The sequence below is a fragment of the Pristiophorus japonicus genome, chromosome 20, assembly GCF_044704955.1.
Source record: "Pristiophorus japonicus isolate sPriJap1 chromosome 20, sPriJap1.hap1, whole genome shotgun sequence".
NCBI lineage: Eukaryota > Metazoa > Chordata > Chondrichthyes > Pristiophoridae > Pristiophorus > Pristiophorus japonicus.
The window spans coordinates 35,059,762-35,080,651 of NC_091996.1; the positions used below are offsets into that span (position 1 = coordinate 35,059,762).

Here is a 20,890-nt window from a genome sequence, read left to right on the forward strand (position 1 = left end):
AAGTTGTTGATGCCAGTTCATTGGATATATTCAAAAGAGAGTTAGATGTGGCCCTTACGGCTAAAGGGATCAAGGGGTATGGAGAGAAAGCAGGAAAGCGATACTGAGGGAATGATCAGCCATGATCTTATCGAATGGTGGTGCAGACTCAAAGGGCCGAATGGCCTACTCCTGCACCTATTTTCGATGTTTCTCTGTTTCCAGGAGTCAAAGCCAGAGTCTCGATATTATCCTGGGTATAAACTTTGCATTTCCTGTTGTGCATACTGAAAGGCACCTAAAAATTCATAGTTTCATTTGCAGAAACCATTAAAAATTAATGGGAAATTGTCTTCATCTAACATTCTGCGTCCAATAGTCCCATTGAACGTCAGGCTGGGCAATTGTGGGCAAGAACTTTTGCAGCAAACTGTAGCCCCGCCCCCAAGCTGACGTCACTGAGCCCCCGGTCGGAGCGCGCGACGGTGACGTCAGAGACCGCGCGCGCGCGCGCCGAGATAAGTCCCGCCCCGGCCGAGCGCTGATTGGTTGGCGGTGGGAAACGGGCTGTGGCGCTTGGCCGCGTTGAAACGTCAGTCACGCGGCGTCACAGGCGTGCGGCCAGAGTCACTGTGTGTCGAGGCCTTAGCCTGCAGGCTGGCCGGTCGGTAAGCAAAGGCCAGGCGCTGTCACAGCCCGCGGGGCCCTGGTGGGAAGGGGAGGGGTGGACTAACCGAGCGGCCGGGCTAGGAGGGGGCCGCCTGAGGCGTTAGCGGCGTCGAGTGACCGGCCTTTCGGGGCCTCGGTGTCCAGGCCTCAGTCGGTGGGGCTGAGCGGCGCGGCAAGCCGGTGTGGAGGGAGCAAAAAGACAGAGTTGCATTTATGTAGCCCCCTTTACCGCCACCGGACACCCCAGAGCGCTTCACAGCCAATGAAATACTTGTTTAGAAGTTGTGTCACTGTGGCGTCTCTCTCCTCCTTAAAACATAAGAACCTTCCTCTTTGACCAAACTTTGGGTCACCTCAGCTCATTTCTACTTCTGCGGGCTCGAATTTATGATCTCCATGCGCTATATAAATGCAAGTTGTTGTAGCAGTGATGCAGGGAAAGGCGGCTGCCAATTTGCTCACAGCAAGCTCCCACAGACAGTAATGTGCTTATGACCCAGATAATCTGATGGCACTTGACAGGTTAGATGCGGGAAGAATGTTCCCGATGTTGGGGAAGTCCAGAATCAGGGGTCACAGTCTAAGGATGAGGGGTAGGCCATTTAGGACCGAGATGAAGAGAAACTTCTTCACTCAGAGAATTGTGAACCTGTGGAATTCTCTACCAAATAAAGTTGTTGAGACCAGTTTGTTAGATATATTCAAAAGGGAGTTAGATGTGACCCTTAAGGGATCAAGAGGTATGGAGAGAAAGCAGGAATGGGGTACTGAAGTTGCATGATCAGCCATGATCTTGAATGGTGGTGCAGGCTCGAAGGGCCGAATGGCTTACTCCTGCACCTAATTTCTATGTTTCTATCTGTTTGTGTTATGTTGATTGAGGGATAAATATTGGCCCCAGGCCACCAGGGATAACTCCCCTGCTCTACTTCAAAATAAGTGGCATGGGATCTTTTACATCCACCTGAGTGAGCAGATGGTAGGATGAGCAATACCTCAGTACTGGACTAGATAAAACTGTATTAAATGCTTAATAAAGTATTGAAAGACAGACTTGCATTTATATAGCGCCTTTCACAACCACTAGACGTCCCAAAGTGTTTTACAGCCAATGAAATACTTTTTTGTAAGTGGTGTCATTGTTGTAATGTAGGAAACACGCACAGCAAGCAGCAATGTGCTAATGACCAGATGATCTGTTTTACTGATGTTTTCGGGATAAATATTGGCCAGAACACCCGGGAAAACTCCCCTGCTCTTTGAAAAAGTGCCGTGGGATCTTTTACATCCACCTGAGAGTGCAGATGGGGCCTCTGTTTAATGTTCCATCTGAAGGATGGCACCTTTGACAGTGCAGTGCAGCACTCCCTCAGTACTGCACTGGAGTATCAGCCAGATTTTTGTGCTGAAGTCTCTGGAGTGCGACTTGAATCTTCAACCTTCTGACTCAGGTGAGAGTGGACCCACTGAGCCATGGCTGACACAGCCTCAGCCCTGCCTGATTTTGATCTGGGATATTTGCATGTACTCAGGAGGGAGGTTGATTTGAGCATGTAATGAGCAGGATGGATAAAGGGGACCCAGTGAATGTGGTGTATTTGGATTTCCAGAAAACATTTGATAAGGTGCTACATAAAAGATTACTGCACAAGCTAAAAGTTCGCAGGGTTGGAGGTAGTATATTAGCATAGATAGAAGATTAGCTAACAGAAAACAGAGTCGGGATAAATGGGTCATTTTCCGGTTGGCAAACAGTAACTAGTGGGGTGCTGCAGGGATCGGTGCTGGGCCTCAACTATTTACAATCTATATTAATGACTTGAATGAAGGGACTGAGTGTAATGTAGTCAAGTTTGCTGATACAAAGATGGGTGGGAAAGCAAATTGTGAGGAGGACACACAAAATCTGCAAAGGGATAAAGACAGGCTAAGTGAGTAGGCAAAAATTTGAAGTATAATGTGGGAAAATGTGAGGTTATCCACTTTGGCAGAAAAAATAGAAAAGCAAATTATAATTTAAATGGAGAAAAATTGCAAAGTGCTGCAGTACAGAGGCACCTGGGGGTCCTTGTGCATGAAACACAAAAATTTAGGAAGCAGGTACAGCAAGTGATCAGGAAGGCAAATGGAATGTTGGCCTTTATTGCAAGGGGGATAGAGTATAAAAACAGGGAAGTCCTGCTACAACTGTACACGGTATTGGTGAGGCCACACCTAGAGTACTGCTTATAGTTTTGGTCTCCATATTTAAGGAAGGATATACTTGCATTGGAGGCTGTTCAGAGAAAGTACATTAGGTTGATTCCAGAGATGAGGGGTTAACTTATGAAGATAGGTTGGGCCTGTACTCATTGGAGTTCAGAAGAATGAGGTGTGATCTTATCGAAACATATAAGATGATGAGGGGGTTTGACAAGGTGAATGCAGAGAGGATATTTCCACTCATAGGGGAAACTAAAACGAGGGGGCATAGTCTCAGACTAAAGGGCTGCCCATTTACAACATGAGTAATTTCTTCTGAGGGTTGTAAATCTGTGGAATTCTCTGCCCCAGAGAGCTGTGGAGGCTGGGTCATTGAATATATTTAAGGCGGAGACAGGCAGATTTTTGAGCGATAAGGGAATAAAGGGTTATGGGGAGCAGGCAGGAAAGTGGAGCTGAGTCCATGATCAGATCAGCCATGATATTAAATGGCGGAGCAAGCTCGAGGGGCCAGGAAGCCTACTCTTGCTCCTATATCATACGTTCTTATGGTTGGCAAACAACTTTATTTTGCATGTTTTAACCTGCATAGCCAATGTTCATCCTTCCACAAATGATTACGTTGTATGTAATAGACAGAGCGCATAATGAGGACTTCCATTTGTTTATAGGGTTACCACTAACTTGGTTTTTGAGAGGACCATCTGGAAATTTTTTAAAGTATCAACTGAGCACTTAGAATAGAAGTTCCTTTCTTGATCTCGTCCTTCATTTTGGGACTTTTGAGGTAGAGCCAAGTTACTGACTTTTTCAACAAAATAATCAGAAGTCCAGCCATGATCCCACTTTGGATTCAGTGACAGTATCCCGAGCTGTGTACATAACTAAGAGTAGCCTTACTGTAGAAAATAATAAACTTTTGTTATGGTAGTAAATATATACATTCTCTGGTTACCAGATAATGTTTGGTTTCAGTCACTTGCTGTTTATTGGTTCAATCCAGATACCAGCTGGCAAAATAAAATCTTGTTGAAACTGTAATAAACCTGCTGCTGTAATCTCCACTTGTAACTCCTAACCTGCGTTCTTTATAGTATGTGACAAGGGAATAATGTATTGTGGGATTCAGCTAACATTATACAGCATGAGAGCAGAGCTCAAATATTTCAGTGATGCCGTAAACATAGAAACATAGAGCATTCGGCCCTTTGAGCCTGCACCACCATTCAATAAGATCATGGCTGATCATTCACCTCAGTACCCCTTTCCTGCTTTCTCTCCATACCCCTTGATCCCTTTAGCCGTAAGGGCCATATCCAGCTCCCTTTTGAATATATCTAACGAACTGGCCTCAACAACTTTCTGTGGTAGAGAATTCCACAGGTTCACAATTCTCTGAGTGAAGAAGTTTCTCCTCATCTCGGTCCTAAATGGCTTACCCCTTATCCTTAGATTGTGATCCCTGGTTTTGGACATCCCCAACATCGGGGACATTCTTCCTGCATCTAACCTGTCCAATGCACTGTTTTCTTTTAACACTTCTGCATGAGCTTTTCTGTTTGTATAACTGTGGGTCAATTATCGTGTAGATTTTGCATTGATTCAACGCTGTTTTTGTGTTGCATCAATACAAAGTCTGCAGCAGGATTGCAATTTATGCCAAATCTTTGCACTCTGGTTTCTTATCAGAAGTAGACTGGGAAACCAGGACAAGGTAATCTGGCACTGCTTTGTCTTCACATTGTACAATTTCAGCCAAAGTTTTAAACTTCAATTTTTAATAATCTGGTGATTGACCGAAAAACTTTTTTAAGTGTTGGGAAAGAGCTGACTGTTCTATTGGCACTTCACTGACAATCATAGGCGGTCCCTCGAACTAGGATGACCAACTTCCACGCCAAAAAAGGATGAGTTCACGGGTGTTCCAATGAAGGACCTAATATTCCATGTCCCGAACTACATCTTGAAGGGTGGAAGATGCCAGTGCGTGGATTTCTTTAACATGTGGCAGCCACCACACGGGCTTGACAGAGCTGGTCTTGGTCCAGTGGCGAGGGTTAACCAGGATGACTGGAGACCTGCTCTGCTGCACGGACCTTGTGCGCACACATCGCAATGTGGGCTGGCCTGTGCTCCCCCGGGCCTCTGGCCCCGAACTCACGCCTCCCCCTGGCCCCGATCACATCTCTCCAGTCTCTCACCGCTCCTTCGCCCCGACCTCGCTGCTCCTGCTGTATCTGCCCACGCTCCAATCAATAAGGGTGCTGCTAAATCTGTGAAGTATACATACAAATAACTCAGCCATGAGCAGTGTGTTGCAGTTGGGCCATTACAGTTTACTCCCCTTTAATTCAGAATTACTTAGTTTACATTGTCTGATCATTCAATATTTTTAGCACTACATTTCCACTTCTCTGTTATTTCTGTTGTTTAATTCAAATGATTGGCAGTTCAGTTTTTTTAGTACAAAATTGACTTATCCAGTGTAGACTGTACAACGCTTTTGCCAACTCACTGCTCTCAAAGGTGCTGGTGTCAAATTAGCACCTCTGGTACAACTGCTGCAAAGGGTATTGTATGATGATTTGTCTTGTGACTTTATTTATGATTAAATAACTCAGTTGCTCCATTAAATCAGGGAACACCTTCCAATTTAAGGCAACATTCACTGCAAATGTGATGTCTGTGTGAAGCACTTTCCTCCAGGGAATCTTTCGTTGCTTCACTCTTTGGTGTGAAGTAAAACTGCTTGCAAATGCAGCCTTAAAGTTCTCCAATGTCATGAAAACATGAGTTAGCAGAAATTATATTTGCATGTTTAAGATTCCAAGAAGCAGAACAGAAAACAATTCCATTTTGACTCTTTCAGGATAATTAAATGGACAATGCGTCCTCCGCAAAGTATCCCTGTCAACCTAGAAAAACACATCGTATAAAGGGACCGCATGTGTATGGGACTTTAGAATTTTCCCTTTTAGAATAACAAGTTCTTGAGTATAAATTATTTGATTAGTCATAAATTGAAATACAGTCCTGAGGGAGGTGCTGTGTGTAGGGAAGGCATTCAAGCCCTTTTGGATATTAAAAAAATAAAGTAGCAGTACATGTGTCTACTAAATAAACAAGTGCCGTCATTAATTTTTGTGTTTGTTAATTGCAAAGAGAATAACATTCAGCATGTCACAAGATTACAGGACACTTGGGATTGCCCTGAGAGTGTTCCACACCCCTTCAACAACACTCCCAAAGAGATTTTGTGTTTTGTGAATTTTCTTTTCCCTTTGTATTCCTTTTATAAGTTCTATAATTGGAGTTTTTTGTTACTTTACCTCTGCACATGTTTTCCAGGTCGTTATCAATTTGTGTCACTTTACAGTTTTTTTTTAATTGACATGAGATTCGGGTTGTGATTATCAGCTGAGAGGAAATGACTAACTTCACTTAAAAACTTATGTTCCCAGGGGCTATTTCTGTGTGTATATCAAGGGTGGTCAGTATTGTGGTTTACATTAGAACTGACAAGTTAGAATCACAAATGGTTACAGCACAAAAGGCCCTTCAGGTACTTATCCAAATCCCTTTTGAAAGCCACGATTGAATCTGCCTCCACCACCCTTTCAGGCAGTAAATTCCAGATCCTAACCACTCACTGTAAAGAAGTTTTCCCCTGTGTTGCCTTTGGTTCTTCTGCCAATCATCTTAAATCTGTGTCCTCTGGTTCTCGACCCTTCTGCCAATGGGAACAGTTTCTCTCTATCTACTCTGTCCAGACCCCTCATGATTTTGAACACCTCGATCAAATTTTCCCTCAACCTGCTCTGCTGTAAGGGGAACAACCCCAGCTTCTCCAGTCTATCCACGTAACTGAAGTCCCTCATCCCTAGAACCATTATTGTAAATCTTTTCTGTACCCTCTCAAGACATTCACATCCATCCTAAAGTGCGGTGTCCAGAGCAATACTAGTAAAGGCTGAACCAGTGTTTTATAAAGGTTCATCATCATTTCCTTGCTTTTGTACTCTATGGCTCTACTTATGAAGCCCAGGATCACATATGCTTTTTTTAACCACTTTCTCAACCTGCCCTGCCACCTTCAACAATGTGTACACCTATACCCCCAGGTCTCTCTGTTCATGCACCCCCTTTAGAATTGTATCCTTTAGTTTATATTGCCTCTCCTCATTCTTCATAACAAAATGTATCACTTTGCACTTTTCTGCGTTAAATTTCATCTGCCCATTCCACCAGACCCTCTGTCCTCTTGAAGTCGATCACTATTCTCCTCATTGATCACTATACTTCCAAGTTTTGGGCCATCTGCAAATTTGTTAATTGTGCCCTGTACACCCAAGTCTAAGTCATTAATATATATCAGTATACATATGTCCTGTATGATATCCACCCTGCTCCGTCATATTTCGTGAATGCTTAATTAGTATCCAGAAGATTTCGACTCGGCATTGCTGGTTAGTTCAAATCACTAAGTTTGGAGCTATCATACTTGCTGCTCTGTTTGTAACAGCATTTCTAAAGAAAATGTTCATCACTGGAAGGTTGCCTGTGCAATAAATGGCTAGGTCCAATAATAGCTATTGGGAAAGCAGGTGCTATAGTCAACTGTTTTCAGGGAAGTGTATCTTTTAAGAATGCAGACAATTAGTCAGAATCACAATTAAATTCTGATGTAACTTTCAAAAATGTGCTGTCAGATGGCGGGGTGGGAGGGAGACAGAACAAACTGGCATTTCGCAGCCTTAGTGTACTGGTGGCAGCTGGAAGGATTATCCTATCCCTCCAGTTGATGGGGCGAGGAGGTGACCTGTTGGACACTTGCCAATCATTCCTGTCTAACTGGCTGTTGATGGGTCTTTGTGAGCAATTTGAGGTGACTCACTGGTTTTAATTATATTCTCCCTCTTTGTCCAATGGCACTAAATTCAGCACTTAATCGCTTTCCACCTGACCACATGGACAATATTTGAGAATTTATCACCGCTTAAATGTGTGTCCGACCACTGCATAGTCATACACCAATACACTGCTAATTGTCAGAATCTTGGTATGAGGAACACTAGTTTGTGTAGTGATGTGGGGAGAAGCAGTCCTGTTGCCCGATCCGATTTCTATGAGGGTTATATGGCATGCATGATTTTGATTGTTTTGACTGTTCTTTGTTCTACTGCAGTGCCAGCACTGTGAATTTCTAGAAGAGCTCACTCGGGTTATTGAAATGCTTTGTCAGTTAGTTTTAATCCTGGCCATCTGTCGAAGGATATGGTTTCTTTGATGGAAGGGTTTATGTCGCTATCAGATAATCATTCTCACTGCCAAATTAAACTATAATCTCTCCCCAAATGCTGATACATTTTGAAAATGCTGTCATTTTGAACGTTCAGAGTTTCTGCCGCTTTTCATTGACTTGTGCCGAAGCATTCGTGGGGTTTAGATAAAACATTTTGGGGATAGTGAGGAGAGGCGGAGGGCTTTAGGTAAAACGTTTTGGGGATAGTGAGGAGAGGCGGAGACAAGGCCCTTCAAACATGCTGTGTAAAAATTAGCGTGTATATATGAAACTACTATTTTAATGTCGATCTTTAAGGTAAACTTGTTAATGCCTCTGTTTAAAATAATGGACAGAGGGATTTTATGTTTGCTAATTTTTCATGTAATTTCAAGTTAAAAGATGTAATTGGAGTTCCTTCATATATAGTTTCTCTTGTGTTGCTCCCATCTTGCAACTTTATTGTGTAGCATGCTTTTTCAAAGTTGTTTAGTAGTGACTTCAGGGCTACAAAACAATTATCTGAACAGCTACCTTCCCCCCCCACCCTGGGTATAATTGCATTCATGTTGTTAGAGTAAATAGCGAATCTAGAGTATGCTGGATTTGGGATAATCCGTCTGCTGACAGATATATCAGCCAAATAAGATTGTCCCTCAATCCTGGTAATGGTAAAATCGACTACCAGCTGCTGCTATGTACAGCTTGAATTTAACCCTGTTTGTAGAAAGGCTGGTGCAGTCTTCAATCCAGAAACATAACAATTGCAATCTTTAAAAGTATTCCCGGAATAATTAATTAATTGTTTCATTCTATGCCTTTCTCTACTTTTTACATTTCACATTGGAAACTTGCATGTTTTCAAATAAAATATCTTCTCCACTGAAGGAGACAAACCTGAATGCTGGCAGAATGTCTAAATTCAGGGATCTTTATTTTTCCTTTCGCTCTCCTGCTTGGCTTTCCAGCCTCACTGACATGCATTAGGTCAGTAGAGATCGGTACAGGATGGCTGTGTCCATATTTCCACATTCTTGTACTTAAAGGCTTGTGTGTACATCAGAAATTTCTGCAGTGTAGATTTAGATGTGGAATTGACTCCACGTTAAAGATGGTTCCTAAAGATTGTGAACTTATCTTCTGGGATTGTTGTATACACGCACAGTGAGAAAATGACATTTTCTGTTTGCTACTTGTATGCCTAGTCACCTGTTTTTACTGTTTGTGTTTGGAACAAGTCTTATATTAACACAGTGAAATGTATACTGAGATTTATTAAATTATCTTTTTGTATTGCTCCCTGCATTATAGTCCCAAAAAAGGTTTGAAGGTATAGAGAATAGCTTAAAATATTAAAATACTTTAGGAGCATTTGTTTATGGCTTTATTTGAATGCATGAGTGCTGGATATTAAGCTCCACTCCCCTGGTTTGCATCACATGTTACTTGTGGACCAATTCACTGCATCTGTTGCAGATGTGCGCACATCTGTATTTAAATATTTTCCATCAAAACAAAAAAGATGGAAATGTTTTATTTATAGGGTGTGGGGAGTGATGTGTTTTTGTCACTGGACCTCCAATTAGAATCTTGTGGATTTGAAAAAAAGGTAAGCCAATGTCTCAAGTGGTTGCACAGTTGACTCCTAACCAGGTTGTTTTGTGGTTGAATATCAGGGTTTTATTTCCATCCTACTTGCTGTGTTTCTGATTCACTGAGCTACCTCGGCAAGTGCAGTGGCAATTGAGGTACGAGAAGGCTTTATTGTTTTTTGACTAGTTACTATGGAAAAGAAGATTTTAAAATGCTTGCTGTTAAGTTTTTTGTTGTGACTTTTTGACCCATGTTATACTGTTGAGATTGGTAGTTGTATACGACAATATGCAATCAGTAATGCGCTTGTTAAACTGCTGCAACTCATATACTTGGTGCACCGTAGATGCATGCTTGTCTAGATTGGATTGCTGGGCTAATACATGTTCATCTAATTGAGGTTATATAGCTGGGCGATGAATGCTACTTATTTCATCTGATGCCACATAATGCGGAGACTTTTTCCAACAAAGGTATGATACTGTTACACATGGAGCAGGTGTTATCGTATCTTTGAATCTGGCAATTATTCCAGTGGTGGTGATGTAGTACTGAATACATTTCACTAACGTCTCCAAGATCCTTTTAATTTTCAGACAAATTTTTGATCTGTTATGCCTGTTTGGTATCCTGGGATGTGGCAGACTGAGCTATAGTCAGAAGGTGAACATCTTTGTTAATCGGGGCCTTCCATTCGAGAAGCAAGACATCTATTAGAAGCAGCGCAAGTGTAGAGAAAGATTAGAACAAAATTCAAAATACAAACTACAAAGTAAGGAAAAAACCTATTTCAAAAGCGTCAAAGTTTAGGTAGGCATCATGCATGCTTTAATCATTCAGTAGCCTCTCGACCAGCCTGAAATAAGCAGCTATTCAGTAGATGCGCGGCATCCTAAACGGCATCGCAACTACACGGAGTGCTGTTCCTGAGTCTCTAGGTGTGGCCATTTGCCACACACCTTGCCAAACACATCTAAAATAGTTAAGCTTGCACTGGAGAGCAGTTTAGTCACTAGGAAATCTGACAGCCAATTTGTGCATTGCACGTCCCAAAAAAACAGCAATTAAATAATTGATCCGATAATCTGTTTGTTTTTTTGTTCGTTGAAGGATTATGTGGCCAGGACAGTGGAAAAAAATGGCCTGCTCTTCATCGAATACTGCCAAAGGTTCTCTCTCAGAGCAGAGGGGATCTCAGATTAACGTCAAAGGCACCTCTTACAGTACAGTGCTCCCTCAGCACTGCACTGAAGTGCCAGCCTAGATTATATGCTCAAGTCTCTTGAGTGAGCTTAAACCCAGAATTTTGTGACTCGATTGCAAGTCTACTACCACTAAGCCAAGGATGACGTCATGAAGTTGGGTTAGAGGATGGGGAATATTTAGACTAGGGAGCATAGATGTAATTCCGTCTCTATTTTAAAGTCATTATTATATATTTCCACATGAATTTCTATGCCAGCACCATAATAGAGACTCCCATGGAAATTCATCACACTGCAATCATAGGATGATGAAATAGTTGCTTCATAATTGAGGTCCTAGGTTCAAGCACCAAAGATGTTTGCCACTTCAATCCAACAGCGAGTGATGGTTTTCTGCTAATAGGTTGGATTTTTGATTGATAAAGTGCATCTTTTACATAAGGGAGATGGGGGGGGAAAGGAAAAAAGGTGCAATTTATCTCGAGAAAAGACTGACCTTTGATTAAAATAACAAGACAAAATTCAAAATACCTTTTAAGCAAATAGGTACTGCAGTGTAGGCCCAGGCTGGCAATTAATTTTGAAACGAGCTAGGAATACAAATCCTATTAATCTGTAGGTGGAAGAGTGCAGATCCAAACAAAAGAAATAACTGAATTTAACAAATCAGTACAGTTCAGATAATTACAAGAAGCAACAGAGGGGTTTTGAACACCATCTCGGGTCTAATTTTCTGGAGGCTTTTTTTTCCCCTTGAAGAACAGTAACACCCACATAGCTATTGTACAGATTGAGTCGCGATCTGCATTTGGGAAAAGGGGAGGAAGGCTCCTATGTGGGGTTTCATTTTAATTGCATTTTTGCTGTAGAATTGTGAATATGTAATTCTAGATACAGTACTTTAAAAACTGAACATTTACAAACATAATACCCATCTTTATTATGTACAATAGCTATTTGGTGTAGCATGCGGGGTAGTTTACTTCAGAAACCTCACGACGTCTGTATTGTAAGAGGGCTATGGCTGCTGTTCATTGTATTCTAATGAACTCTGCATGTGTAATGGACCACCAGGATCACCTAGTGTTGGTACAGATCATAAAGACCAACATGGCCCCAGATTCGACTCTGTCTATCCATATGACATGAACACCAGTGTCAATAGGCAGCCAGTTGGCAGAGGGGAGGGTGCGATTTTTGCACAATTCCTGTCGGTCATAATAACTGGTCACTTGATCTAAATGCATCACCCCTTATCTGAAAACGTTTGCTTGGGTAACATTGAGAAAATGTAAAGCTAAAATCCGCCCCATATATTCTACACGTCTTAAGTTATTTTCATGTTGGGGGGGGTCATGGCGTAACGTGGGGGTAGAGTACCACTTTGGGCGCAATCGGAATTTGCAACAGTTTTGTGAAGTGTGTTTTATTTCTTGCGTTTCCGCTCAGTCATTTGCATATCGGCAAATGCAAAATCTGCACGAACCAGCACAATCGGGCAGCATTTTAAAACATAATTATTTAAAAAAAATTGTATTCCATGATAGAATGAAGAGTGGTAACTTGATGCAGTTTGATTAATAAAGCTGAAAATGAGTTTATCAAAACACAACTTGTATTTATATAGCTCCTTTAACATAGTAAAATATCCCAAGGCGCTTCACAGAAGTATTGAGATTTTAAAAAATTTGACATCAAGCTGCATAAAGAGAAATTAGCGCAGGTGACCAAAAGTTTGGTCAAAGAGGTAGGTTTTAAGGAGCGTCTTGAAAGAGGGAAGAGAGATAGCGAGGTGGGGAGTTCCAGAGTTTAAGGCCTAAGCGATAGAAGGCACAGCCACCAATGATCGAGGGATGCTCAAGAGGGCAGAATTAGAGGAGTGCAGACATCTCGGGGGATGGTGGGGGAGAGAGTGGTTGTGGGGCTGGAGGAGATTAGAGATGGGGAGGGGCGAGGCCATGGAGTGAGTTTAAAAACGAGGATGAGAATTTTGAGATCGAGGCGTTGCTTACCTAGTTCAGCAAGCACAGGGGTGATGGACTTGGTGTGAATTAGGACATGGGCAGCCTCTAGTTTACGTAGGGCAGAATGTGTGAGGCCAGCAAGGAGCATGTTGGAATAGTCAGGTCTCGAGGTAACAAAGGCACGGATGAGGGCTTCAACAGCAGATGAGCTGAGGCAAAGGCGGAGACGGGCGATATTATGGAGGTGGAAATCGGCGGTTTTAGTTCTGCTGCAACTATGTGGTCATTTGCACATTTCAGGATCAAGTATGACACCAAGATTGCGAACAGTCTGGTTCAGCCTCAGACAGGAGTTGGGGAGAGGGATGGAATCGGTGTCTCGGGAACAGAGTTTGTGGCGGGGACCAAAAACAATAGCTTCGGTCTTCCCAATATTCAATTGGAGAGAAATTTCTGATCATCCAGAACTGGATGTCGCGAGACATGGTATTGAGGTAGAGCTGTGTCTCAGCAGCGTACATGTGGAAACTGACGCCGTGTTTTTGGATGCAACGTGTAGATAAGAAATAGGAGGGGGTCAAGGATAGATCCTTGGGGACACCAAAGGTAACGATGCAGTGGCGGGTGACTCTGGCTGCGATTAGATAAGAATGGAACCAGGCGATGCAGTCCCACCCAGCTGGACGACAGTGGAGAAGCGTTGGAGAAGGATAGAGTGGTCAACCATGTCAGAGGCTGGAGACAAGTCAAGAAGAACGAGGAGGGATCGTTTGTCTTTGTCGCAGTCACAAAGGAAGTCATTTGTGACTTTGATGAGAGCTGTTTCGGGACACGATGGGACGAAATAGCCTCCTTCCGTGCTGTAAATTTCTATGATTCTACGGTGGCGGGTGTGGAAACTACTTTCAAGGGATTCAAACATGGAATTGCAGGATAGATGGGCATGGATTTGGGAGGCGACAACATGTTCAAGGACTTTAGAGAGGAAAGGGAGGTTGGAGATGGGGTGGTAGTTTGCAAGGACTGAGGAGTCGAGGGTTGGTTTTTTGAGGAGAGGGGTGATGACGGCAGATTTGAGGGAGAGGGGTCCAGTACTTGAGAGAGAAAGGGCCGACAGTTGTAGATTGATGGCATCGTTCAGGGAGATGTGTGTAATGGTTGACTTTCATGCTGAGAGAGCAGTGGAGGATGGACCTAAAAGGCTGCATTTTAATTGTCATATATTTACCTTTATCTTAGTGTTTTAGGCAGGTGGGTTTGTCATTTTCTTTTGTGAATCTTGCAGAAACATAACCAGCAAATGCGAAACTTGGTTGCATAGCACCTCTTCTAACAGCTATGGTCCCATAAAGCCGCACCTGTTGTGTGAATGGCTAATAAATAGCTGCTCTTCAATCTAGAGCGATCATGCTGATGTTCAGTTCTACCTGCTAGCATGCTTGCTGAAGAACGTGTTATACCACATGTATTTTCTGATCTCTGAAGAATGCAACTTATTAATTGGATCTTTTATTGAGGGCATTGAGAGACACTTCGAGAAATCATTTTGATTCAAAATTGTGGATTATTGTGGGCGATGTATCGAGAGCAAAGACATAACTTAGGTTCATTGTTACTTCGCAGTCATAGTTAACTGTGATGAAACTGATTTATAAGATGAAATATGGTGCATATGTAAGCATTAACAAAAAACTTAATTAGTTCCATCTTCAATCCTATTTGTGAAAATGAGCATGCTTTCAGTGGTTTTCAAGATTTCCAAATTTCTGTAGCGAGGATTGAACTGGATGCAATAAGTTACATGTCATGCAGTACTTTAATTAAAATAGTGAATACTAAAACTCCATGATTCCCACAAGAACAGTTGATCACAATCGTTTCTATTCATTTTTAATATAAAAAAGATTGCTGCTGGCTGCTAACAGCAAGCACTTTCTATCCTGACACAATTGAACTATTGAGTTTATTAAACTGAAGACTGGCATGGAACGCAAGTTTAATAAAAATTGTAAGAGTTCAACTTACTAAATAATGCCTCTTTTTTTTAAATGTTGAAATGGGTTGTTCTATCGCGAAGGTGATAGGAGCATCAATTCTTTAACAATTTTGTGTCCTAAATTATATTGATATGGTGTTTTAATCTCTCTCTCTCTCTCTCTCTCTCTCTCTCTCTCTCTCTCTCTCTCTCTCTCTCCTAGTTAGTTTTTGACTTCTTTGGTCTGAATTACTGGTTACAATGACTACTTTGGATGATAAGATCCTCGGAGAAAAGCTCCAGTACTATTACAGCAGCAGCGAGGATGAAGACAGTGATCGTGATGAGAATGAACAAAAGACCATCAAAAATCCTGGGGTTTCTGCGGGGGCAGAAGTCAGAGAACGTAGTGCTGTTAACACAGGTACTGGATGAGAAATTTAAATGGAAAATAGGAAATGTTTGACGGTATCAAAATATTTAAAACTTCTTGGTTGAAGGATTCATTGTAAAATTTTGTTATATCCCATGCAGGAATATTAAACACCAAGCATTGTGATACCAAGTTATTTTTTTAAAAAGTATTTAAACATGGTATTTAAGTATTTAAAAACTCCTCCAGTAATTATTTAAAACAGACTGAAAAATTTCCAGGGAAACATTTTCTCTATTCACTACTTGTAGTAAAATGGTAAACGTGAATGCACAGAACGCAAAGGCAAAATATGGCAGATGCTAGAAATCTGAAATAAAAACACAAAATGCTGGAAATACTCAGCAGTTCAGGCAACATCTGTAGAGAGAGAGTCAGGTCGATGATCTTTCATCAGTTCTGATGAATGTTCAAAGGCGTTGCGATGGTAAAGGAGGTTGGAGATAGGATGGCAGTTTTGGAGGGGTGTTTTTTTTTGAGGGGGTGATGAGGGTGATTTTGAAAGGGAGGTGGTTATTGTCCGAGGAGAGGGGACCATTTACAATGTCATAGCACAAGGATTAGGAAGGGAAGTTGGGTGGTTAGTAATTAATTTGGAAAATGGCATCAAAGGTGACGGATTGGTCGAACAAGTTAATAGCAGCTGAGTTATCGTGATGAATGGGCCAACGGTTGCTCAGGAGCTTTGAGTGCAGTTTAGAGGTTTTTTTCAGGGATAGGTGAAGAAGGAAGTGTGGTTGAAAGAGGCTAGGTAGGATCTGTGTGGTAAGAGATACAAGTGGTGCGGATATCCTTGTTCGAGACCATGGGGTAGAGAGGCAATGGGAGATGGCAAGGCCAAGGGGGTGACCATGAGCCAGTTTATATGAAAGAAAGATTTAAAGAGAACAGGGGTGTGGTGAATTCAGAGAGGGCACTTACACAACAGGCTCAGTTCAGAGCATTGCAAATCAGTAACTTCGTTATACTGCTTCCTCCGAGCCACACTCCAGGCAAAGCAGAGTTCTGTCAGCATATTAAAACTACTATAGAACTCTGAGGAAGCCAAGTCTTTAATTCTTAATAAAACTGACTGCCTTTGACATTAGAAATATAACGACAGTCCAGCAGACTGCCTGGTAAGTTACAAAGTCATAGATATTTACAGCACGGAAGGAGGCCATTTGGCCCATTGTGTCTTTGCAAGCTTATTACCAGAACAGTCCAGAACTAATCCCACAACCCTGCTCTATCTATCTCTTTCTAAGTTTTGTATCTGCCATTGCTTCAAATGTTTATCTATTCCTTAAAAGATGCAACAGTCTCTGCCTCAACCCCTGTAGCTTTACAGCTTAAAAGATTTACTTTGTACTGGTTGCAGTTAGCACTGCAGACAGTGCAAGGCTAACATAGAAAATAGGTGCAGGAGTAGGCCATTTGGCCCTTCGAGCCTGCATCACCATTCAATATGATCATGGCTGATCATGCATTTCAGTACCCCATTCCTGCTTTCTCTCAATACCCATTGAGTCATAAGGGCCACATTTAACTCCCTTTTGAATATATCTAACGAACTGGACTCAACAACTTTCTGTGGTAGAGAATTCCACATGCCCACAACTCTTGAGTGAAGAAGTTTCTCCTCATCTCGGTCCTAAATGGCTTACCCCTTATCCTTAGACGTCACCCAGGTTCTGGATTTCCCCAACAACGGGAACATTCTTCCTGTATCTAACCTGTCCAGACCCGTCAGAGTTTTATATGTTTCTGAGATTGTAACTTGCATGTTTATTTTGTGTTGTGATTAAATATAGCATATTTTTAAAAAAAAAGATTTTATACATTTTTTGAGTGTATGCCTCTTGAGCCTATAGTCAAATAATGGCTATCAACAAAACATGTCATTATTGGATATCATTGCAGTTCATTGTTTCTCATTGAAGTACATCAGGCTGAGTTTATTTTGCAAAGAGGTAGAATAAATTTGCAAATTAATGAAATGTACGACTGCGGAGTTCTTTAAAACATGCTTGTATTATAATTTGTAATGGTCTTCAATTCGATATTAAGCTAAAATGAATTTTCAAAGCTACTTGCGAAATGAATTCATTAACCTCCTGTAATAACGGAGCATTTGAGCATCAGGGTGAACATTACATTTTTTGTCTACACACTTCATAAATTCTAAACATTATGCCCTATAACATTCGCCTCGGACTTGCTGTTGGAAATCACCATTGTGTTGGTTCTTCTGTGTGCAGGCCCCAAAGGCGTGATAAACGACTGGCGCCGCTTCAAGCAACTCGAAACAGAACAGCGTACAGAGCAGCGCCGGGAGGTGCAGAGGCTCATCAAGAAACTCTCGATGAGCTGTAAGTCTCACTTGGATGAGGAGAAAGAACAGCAGAAGCAGAAAGCGCTCCAGGAGAAAATCAATGGAAAGGTTAATACTTGTGCTGTGTAATTTGACACGGCTGCGGAAATATTTTTTTAAAAAAAATAGAATTGGGTGGAAACTCTGAAGCATTAATGCACAGAAATGTTGCCAAAATGAAATACTTATTGTGGAAGGTCACTATATAGAAAACTCTGATTAAAACGGACTTTACTCGATTGTCCCTTTTTAAAATTTTAGATCAATTTGACTAAAGTAAAATACACCCAATGGCAAGAGAACCTTTCTCTGTTTGAAAAATGTTTTTAATTTTAAAGTTCCTTGCGTGTGAATTGTAGATACTAGTTCTGAGCATTGATGCTAATGTGGTTGTTGAAATCCGATAAAGTAACTGAAATTAGTGAGAGATATGTATTGAAGTAATCTGAATTTGTTGAGCAGTACACATTCAAATCTAACTTTTTTGCTGATTTTTGTTGTAGATGACAATAAAAGAGTGCAACATGTTACATGAAAGGGATGATGAAGAATTTTTGGAGCAGTACAGGAAACAGCGAATGGAAGAAATGAGGGAACATCTGTACAGTGGAAAGCATTTTGCAGAGATCTACGAGCTGAACAGCTCACAGGCCTTCCTGGACACAATCGACAAAGAGGAAAAGAATACACTCATAATGGTACACATCTATGAAGATGACCTTCCTGGATGTGAAGCCATGAATGGGTGTCTGATCTGTCTGGCCACAGAGTACCCAGTTGTGAAATTCTGCAAAGTTCGCAGTTCTGTCATTGGAGCCAGTGCAAGATTCACTGGTAATGCTTTACCTGCTTTGCTAGTCTACAAATGTGGCGATTTGATTGGCAACTTTGTGCGCATCACCGACCAACTTGGATATGACTTTTTTGCAGTAGATTTGGAGGCATTTTTGCGTGAGTACGGTGTACTGCCAGAAAAGGATGTGGTATCACCCTCATCCATTCAGAATGCTTCGGTGTCTCGTAGTGACGATAGTGATCTGGAAGTTGACTGACAACAAAGAGCTTTTTCCTTACGATTTAGTCGTTCAGAATGGTCACCATTGAGACTTAGTTTGTTTCTAGAGCAAATTCAAAGCAAATTACCCTTTTTAGAAAGTAAACCGCTACCAGTACCTAAATTTATTATGTGAACTATTGTTTTGAGTTGGAGCCTGTTTTTAATCTTTACATTGCTAAGAATTTGTGTGTTAATTAGGCCAGCGTAAGGTTTTTTTTCCCCCAGGTAATGTTTAGCCTCTGACCATGGTCCTGTAATTTTAGACGTAATTCCATTTTTCTTCCTACAAACAGCACATACCCCGCCCTCTCAGACATCACAGCTGTCATTGATAACAGAACAACTTGAATCATTCCAATGTATTGACTGTAGGAAATATTTGCTTTGGAGTGACTGAGTTGTCATTGGGAATGTTATTTACTATAAAACTAAGAGTCAAGCTATGCATTTATTGAAGCTACGCTAAACATAGTTAGATTCATACTGATCGCAAATAATGAAAATCTGACAGCATGCATGGTTTTTGGCCACCTTAAAATATATCTTTCAGTAGATATATTTCTGTAGCACTGTACATAATTTCCTTTTATATTTTGTTTTTTTTCCAAATTCGACTTTTCTGAAACTTTGTAACAAAATAGTCTACTTTCTTGCTCTTGACATTTGTAGTCCTTTGTAATTATACCAGAATGCTACAGATGAAGCCACTTTTTCTAACTAATTCTCGGATGGGATCTGGATCTGTCCATAACTTTCGGCCACTTCCACTGCTTAAAGCCTGCGATGCCCAGCAGTTGAGGGGACACCGTGAATCTCGTTCTGGTTTTACTTTATTATATTCCTACCTCCTTGGTCCCTTTTTATTTATGTAAGTTTCCGGATGCTTTCATGCAATACTGTAATTTGTAATGAATTTAATTTGTGGACTGCTTTGTATAAAAATAAATAGTTTACAGTCATCCTAAACTTGAAGAAATGCAAGTGTTCTGTTTTTTAATTATACCTCCATACAAAAATTGATCCATCTTGATTTCTTAGTTAAAATGTGATGCATGATTGCTATTGTTTAGTTGCATTGTTTGCATGAAGTTTGTTTAAGTAAGCACAAAGTTCTATGTACAATATACATAGCACTTGAGTGTTAAGGTGCCTCATTTGCATGGTAGCTAACCGGTTTTGTAGGTAGTTTTGAAGAGTTTTTGTTAGGACCTTGTCTTGTAGATCTGAAACTGTGCATTAATGAGTATAAAATGTCCAAATTGATGGGTAGTTGTGTAATGTCTCACATTGCTGCGATTTTGTAATAGTGCTTCCTGTGAATGAATGCACTGTATTGTTAATAGTTCCAAATACAAAGGAAAAGAAATGTACACCCCCTATTTTCCATTGTCTCCTAATCTAATAAAAAAACTAGCAATGGTCGAATTGTGTTTTTATTGACTATAATTTGAGCACTCCTCAAGGTAGGTTTTCAGCTTCTCCATTCTTTAGTCAGCTGCACTAGCCTTGTTTTATCAAAAGTCTTCTACATTACCCATTGATATGAAAAGTAGTTCATGGCTTAGTGTTTTTTTCCTAGCCAATTTTTCTTTTTTTTTTATTTTCTCATTTGGAAGCATTAACTTCATGGGGTGCAATTCCATCGGCTCTTGGGTACCTTGCCCAGCTGCAGATAGAGGTTGTGGGCCTTGATGGTGAGTGTCGGCAAGCTGACCATTGCTCAACTCTACTAGAGCTCACTTTAGCAGTGCTTCTGAGCACTCGAGCTGGATAACTATTTGATGTACTGGACAAATGCATGGGAGCCAATTGATGAGTTGTATAATTTATCTCGGTCACTGATGACGCCCGTCAAAGATGTTAAAATTGCTATTTAAATAGCAAATCTACAGCTTTGTGATACTCTAATTGAGAATCGGGTTTGCCAATGAGGTAACATTTCTCTGGTATATGGTCAGTTCAAAAAGCGCTCATTCAAGAAGCTCTCAGATCATCAGGCTGTTCTAGGTGCCTTTCGCTACTTACCAGCACAAAAAAATGGACGGAATTGCCACGATTCAAAATCATTTGCAGTATATATTCGGGATGAAAGGGAACAGAAAATTGATTCAGGATAGAAAAGCTTTCAGTCCTGAACCACTCCCTAGCCTAAGGCCAATAGATATATCTCTTTTGATAG

General features: G+C 41.2%; 1 protein-coding gene across 1 annotated transcript; it reads left to right on the plus strand.

The window, feature by feature from the left end:
• The first annotated feature begins 537 nt into the window (after positions 1-537).
• On the plus strand, positions 538-20,136 carry pdcl (phosducin-like). The gene is made up of 4 exons (XM_070862724.1): positions 538-647; positions 15,092-15,292; positions 17,542-17,723; positions 18,158-20,136. The coding sequence occupies exons 2-4, from the start codon at positions 15,130-15,132 to the stop codon at positions 18,704-18,706; spliced, it is 894 nt and encodes a 297-aa protein (XP_070718825.1). The 5' UTR covers positions 538-647; positions 15,092-15,129; the 3' UTR covers positions 18,707-20,136.
• The last annotated feature ends 754 nt before the right edge of the window (positions 20,137-20,890 follow it).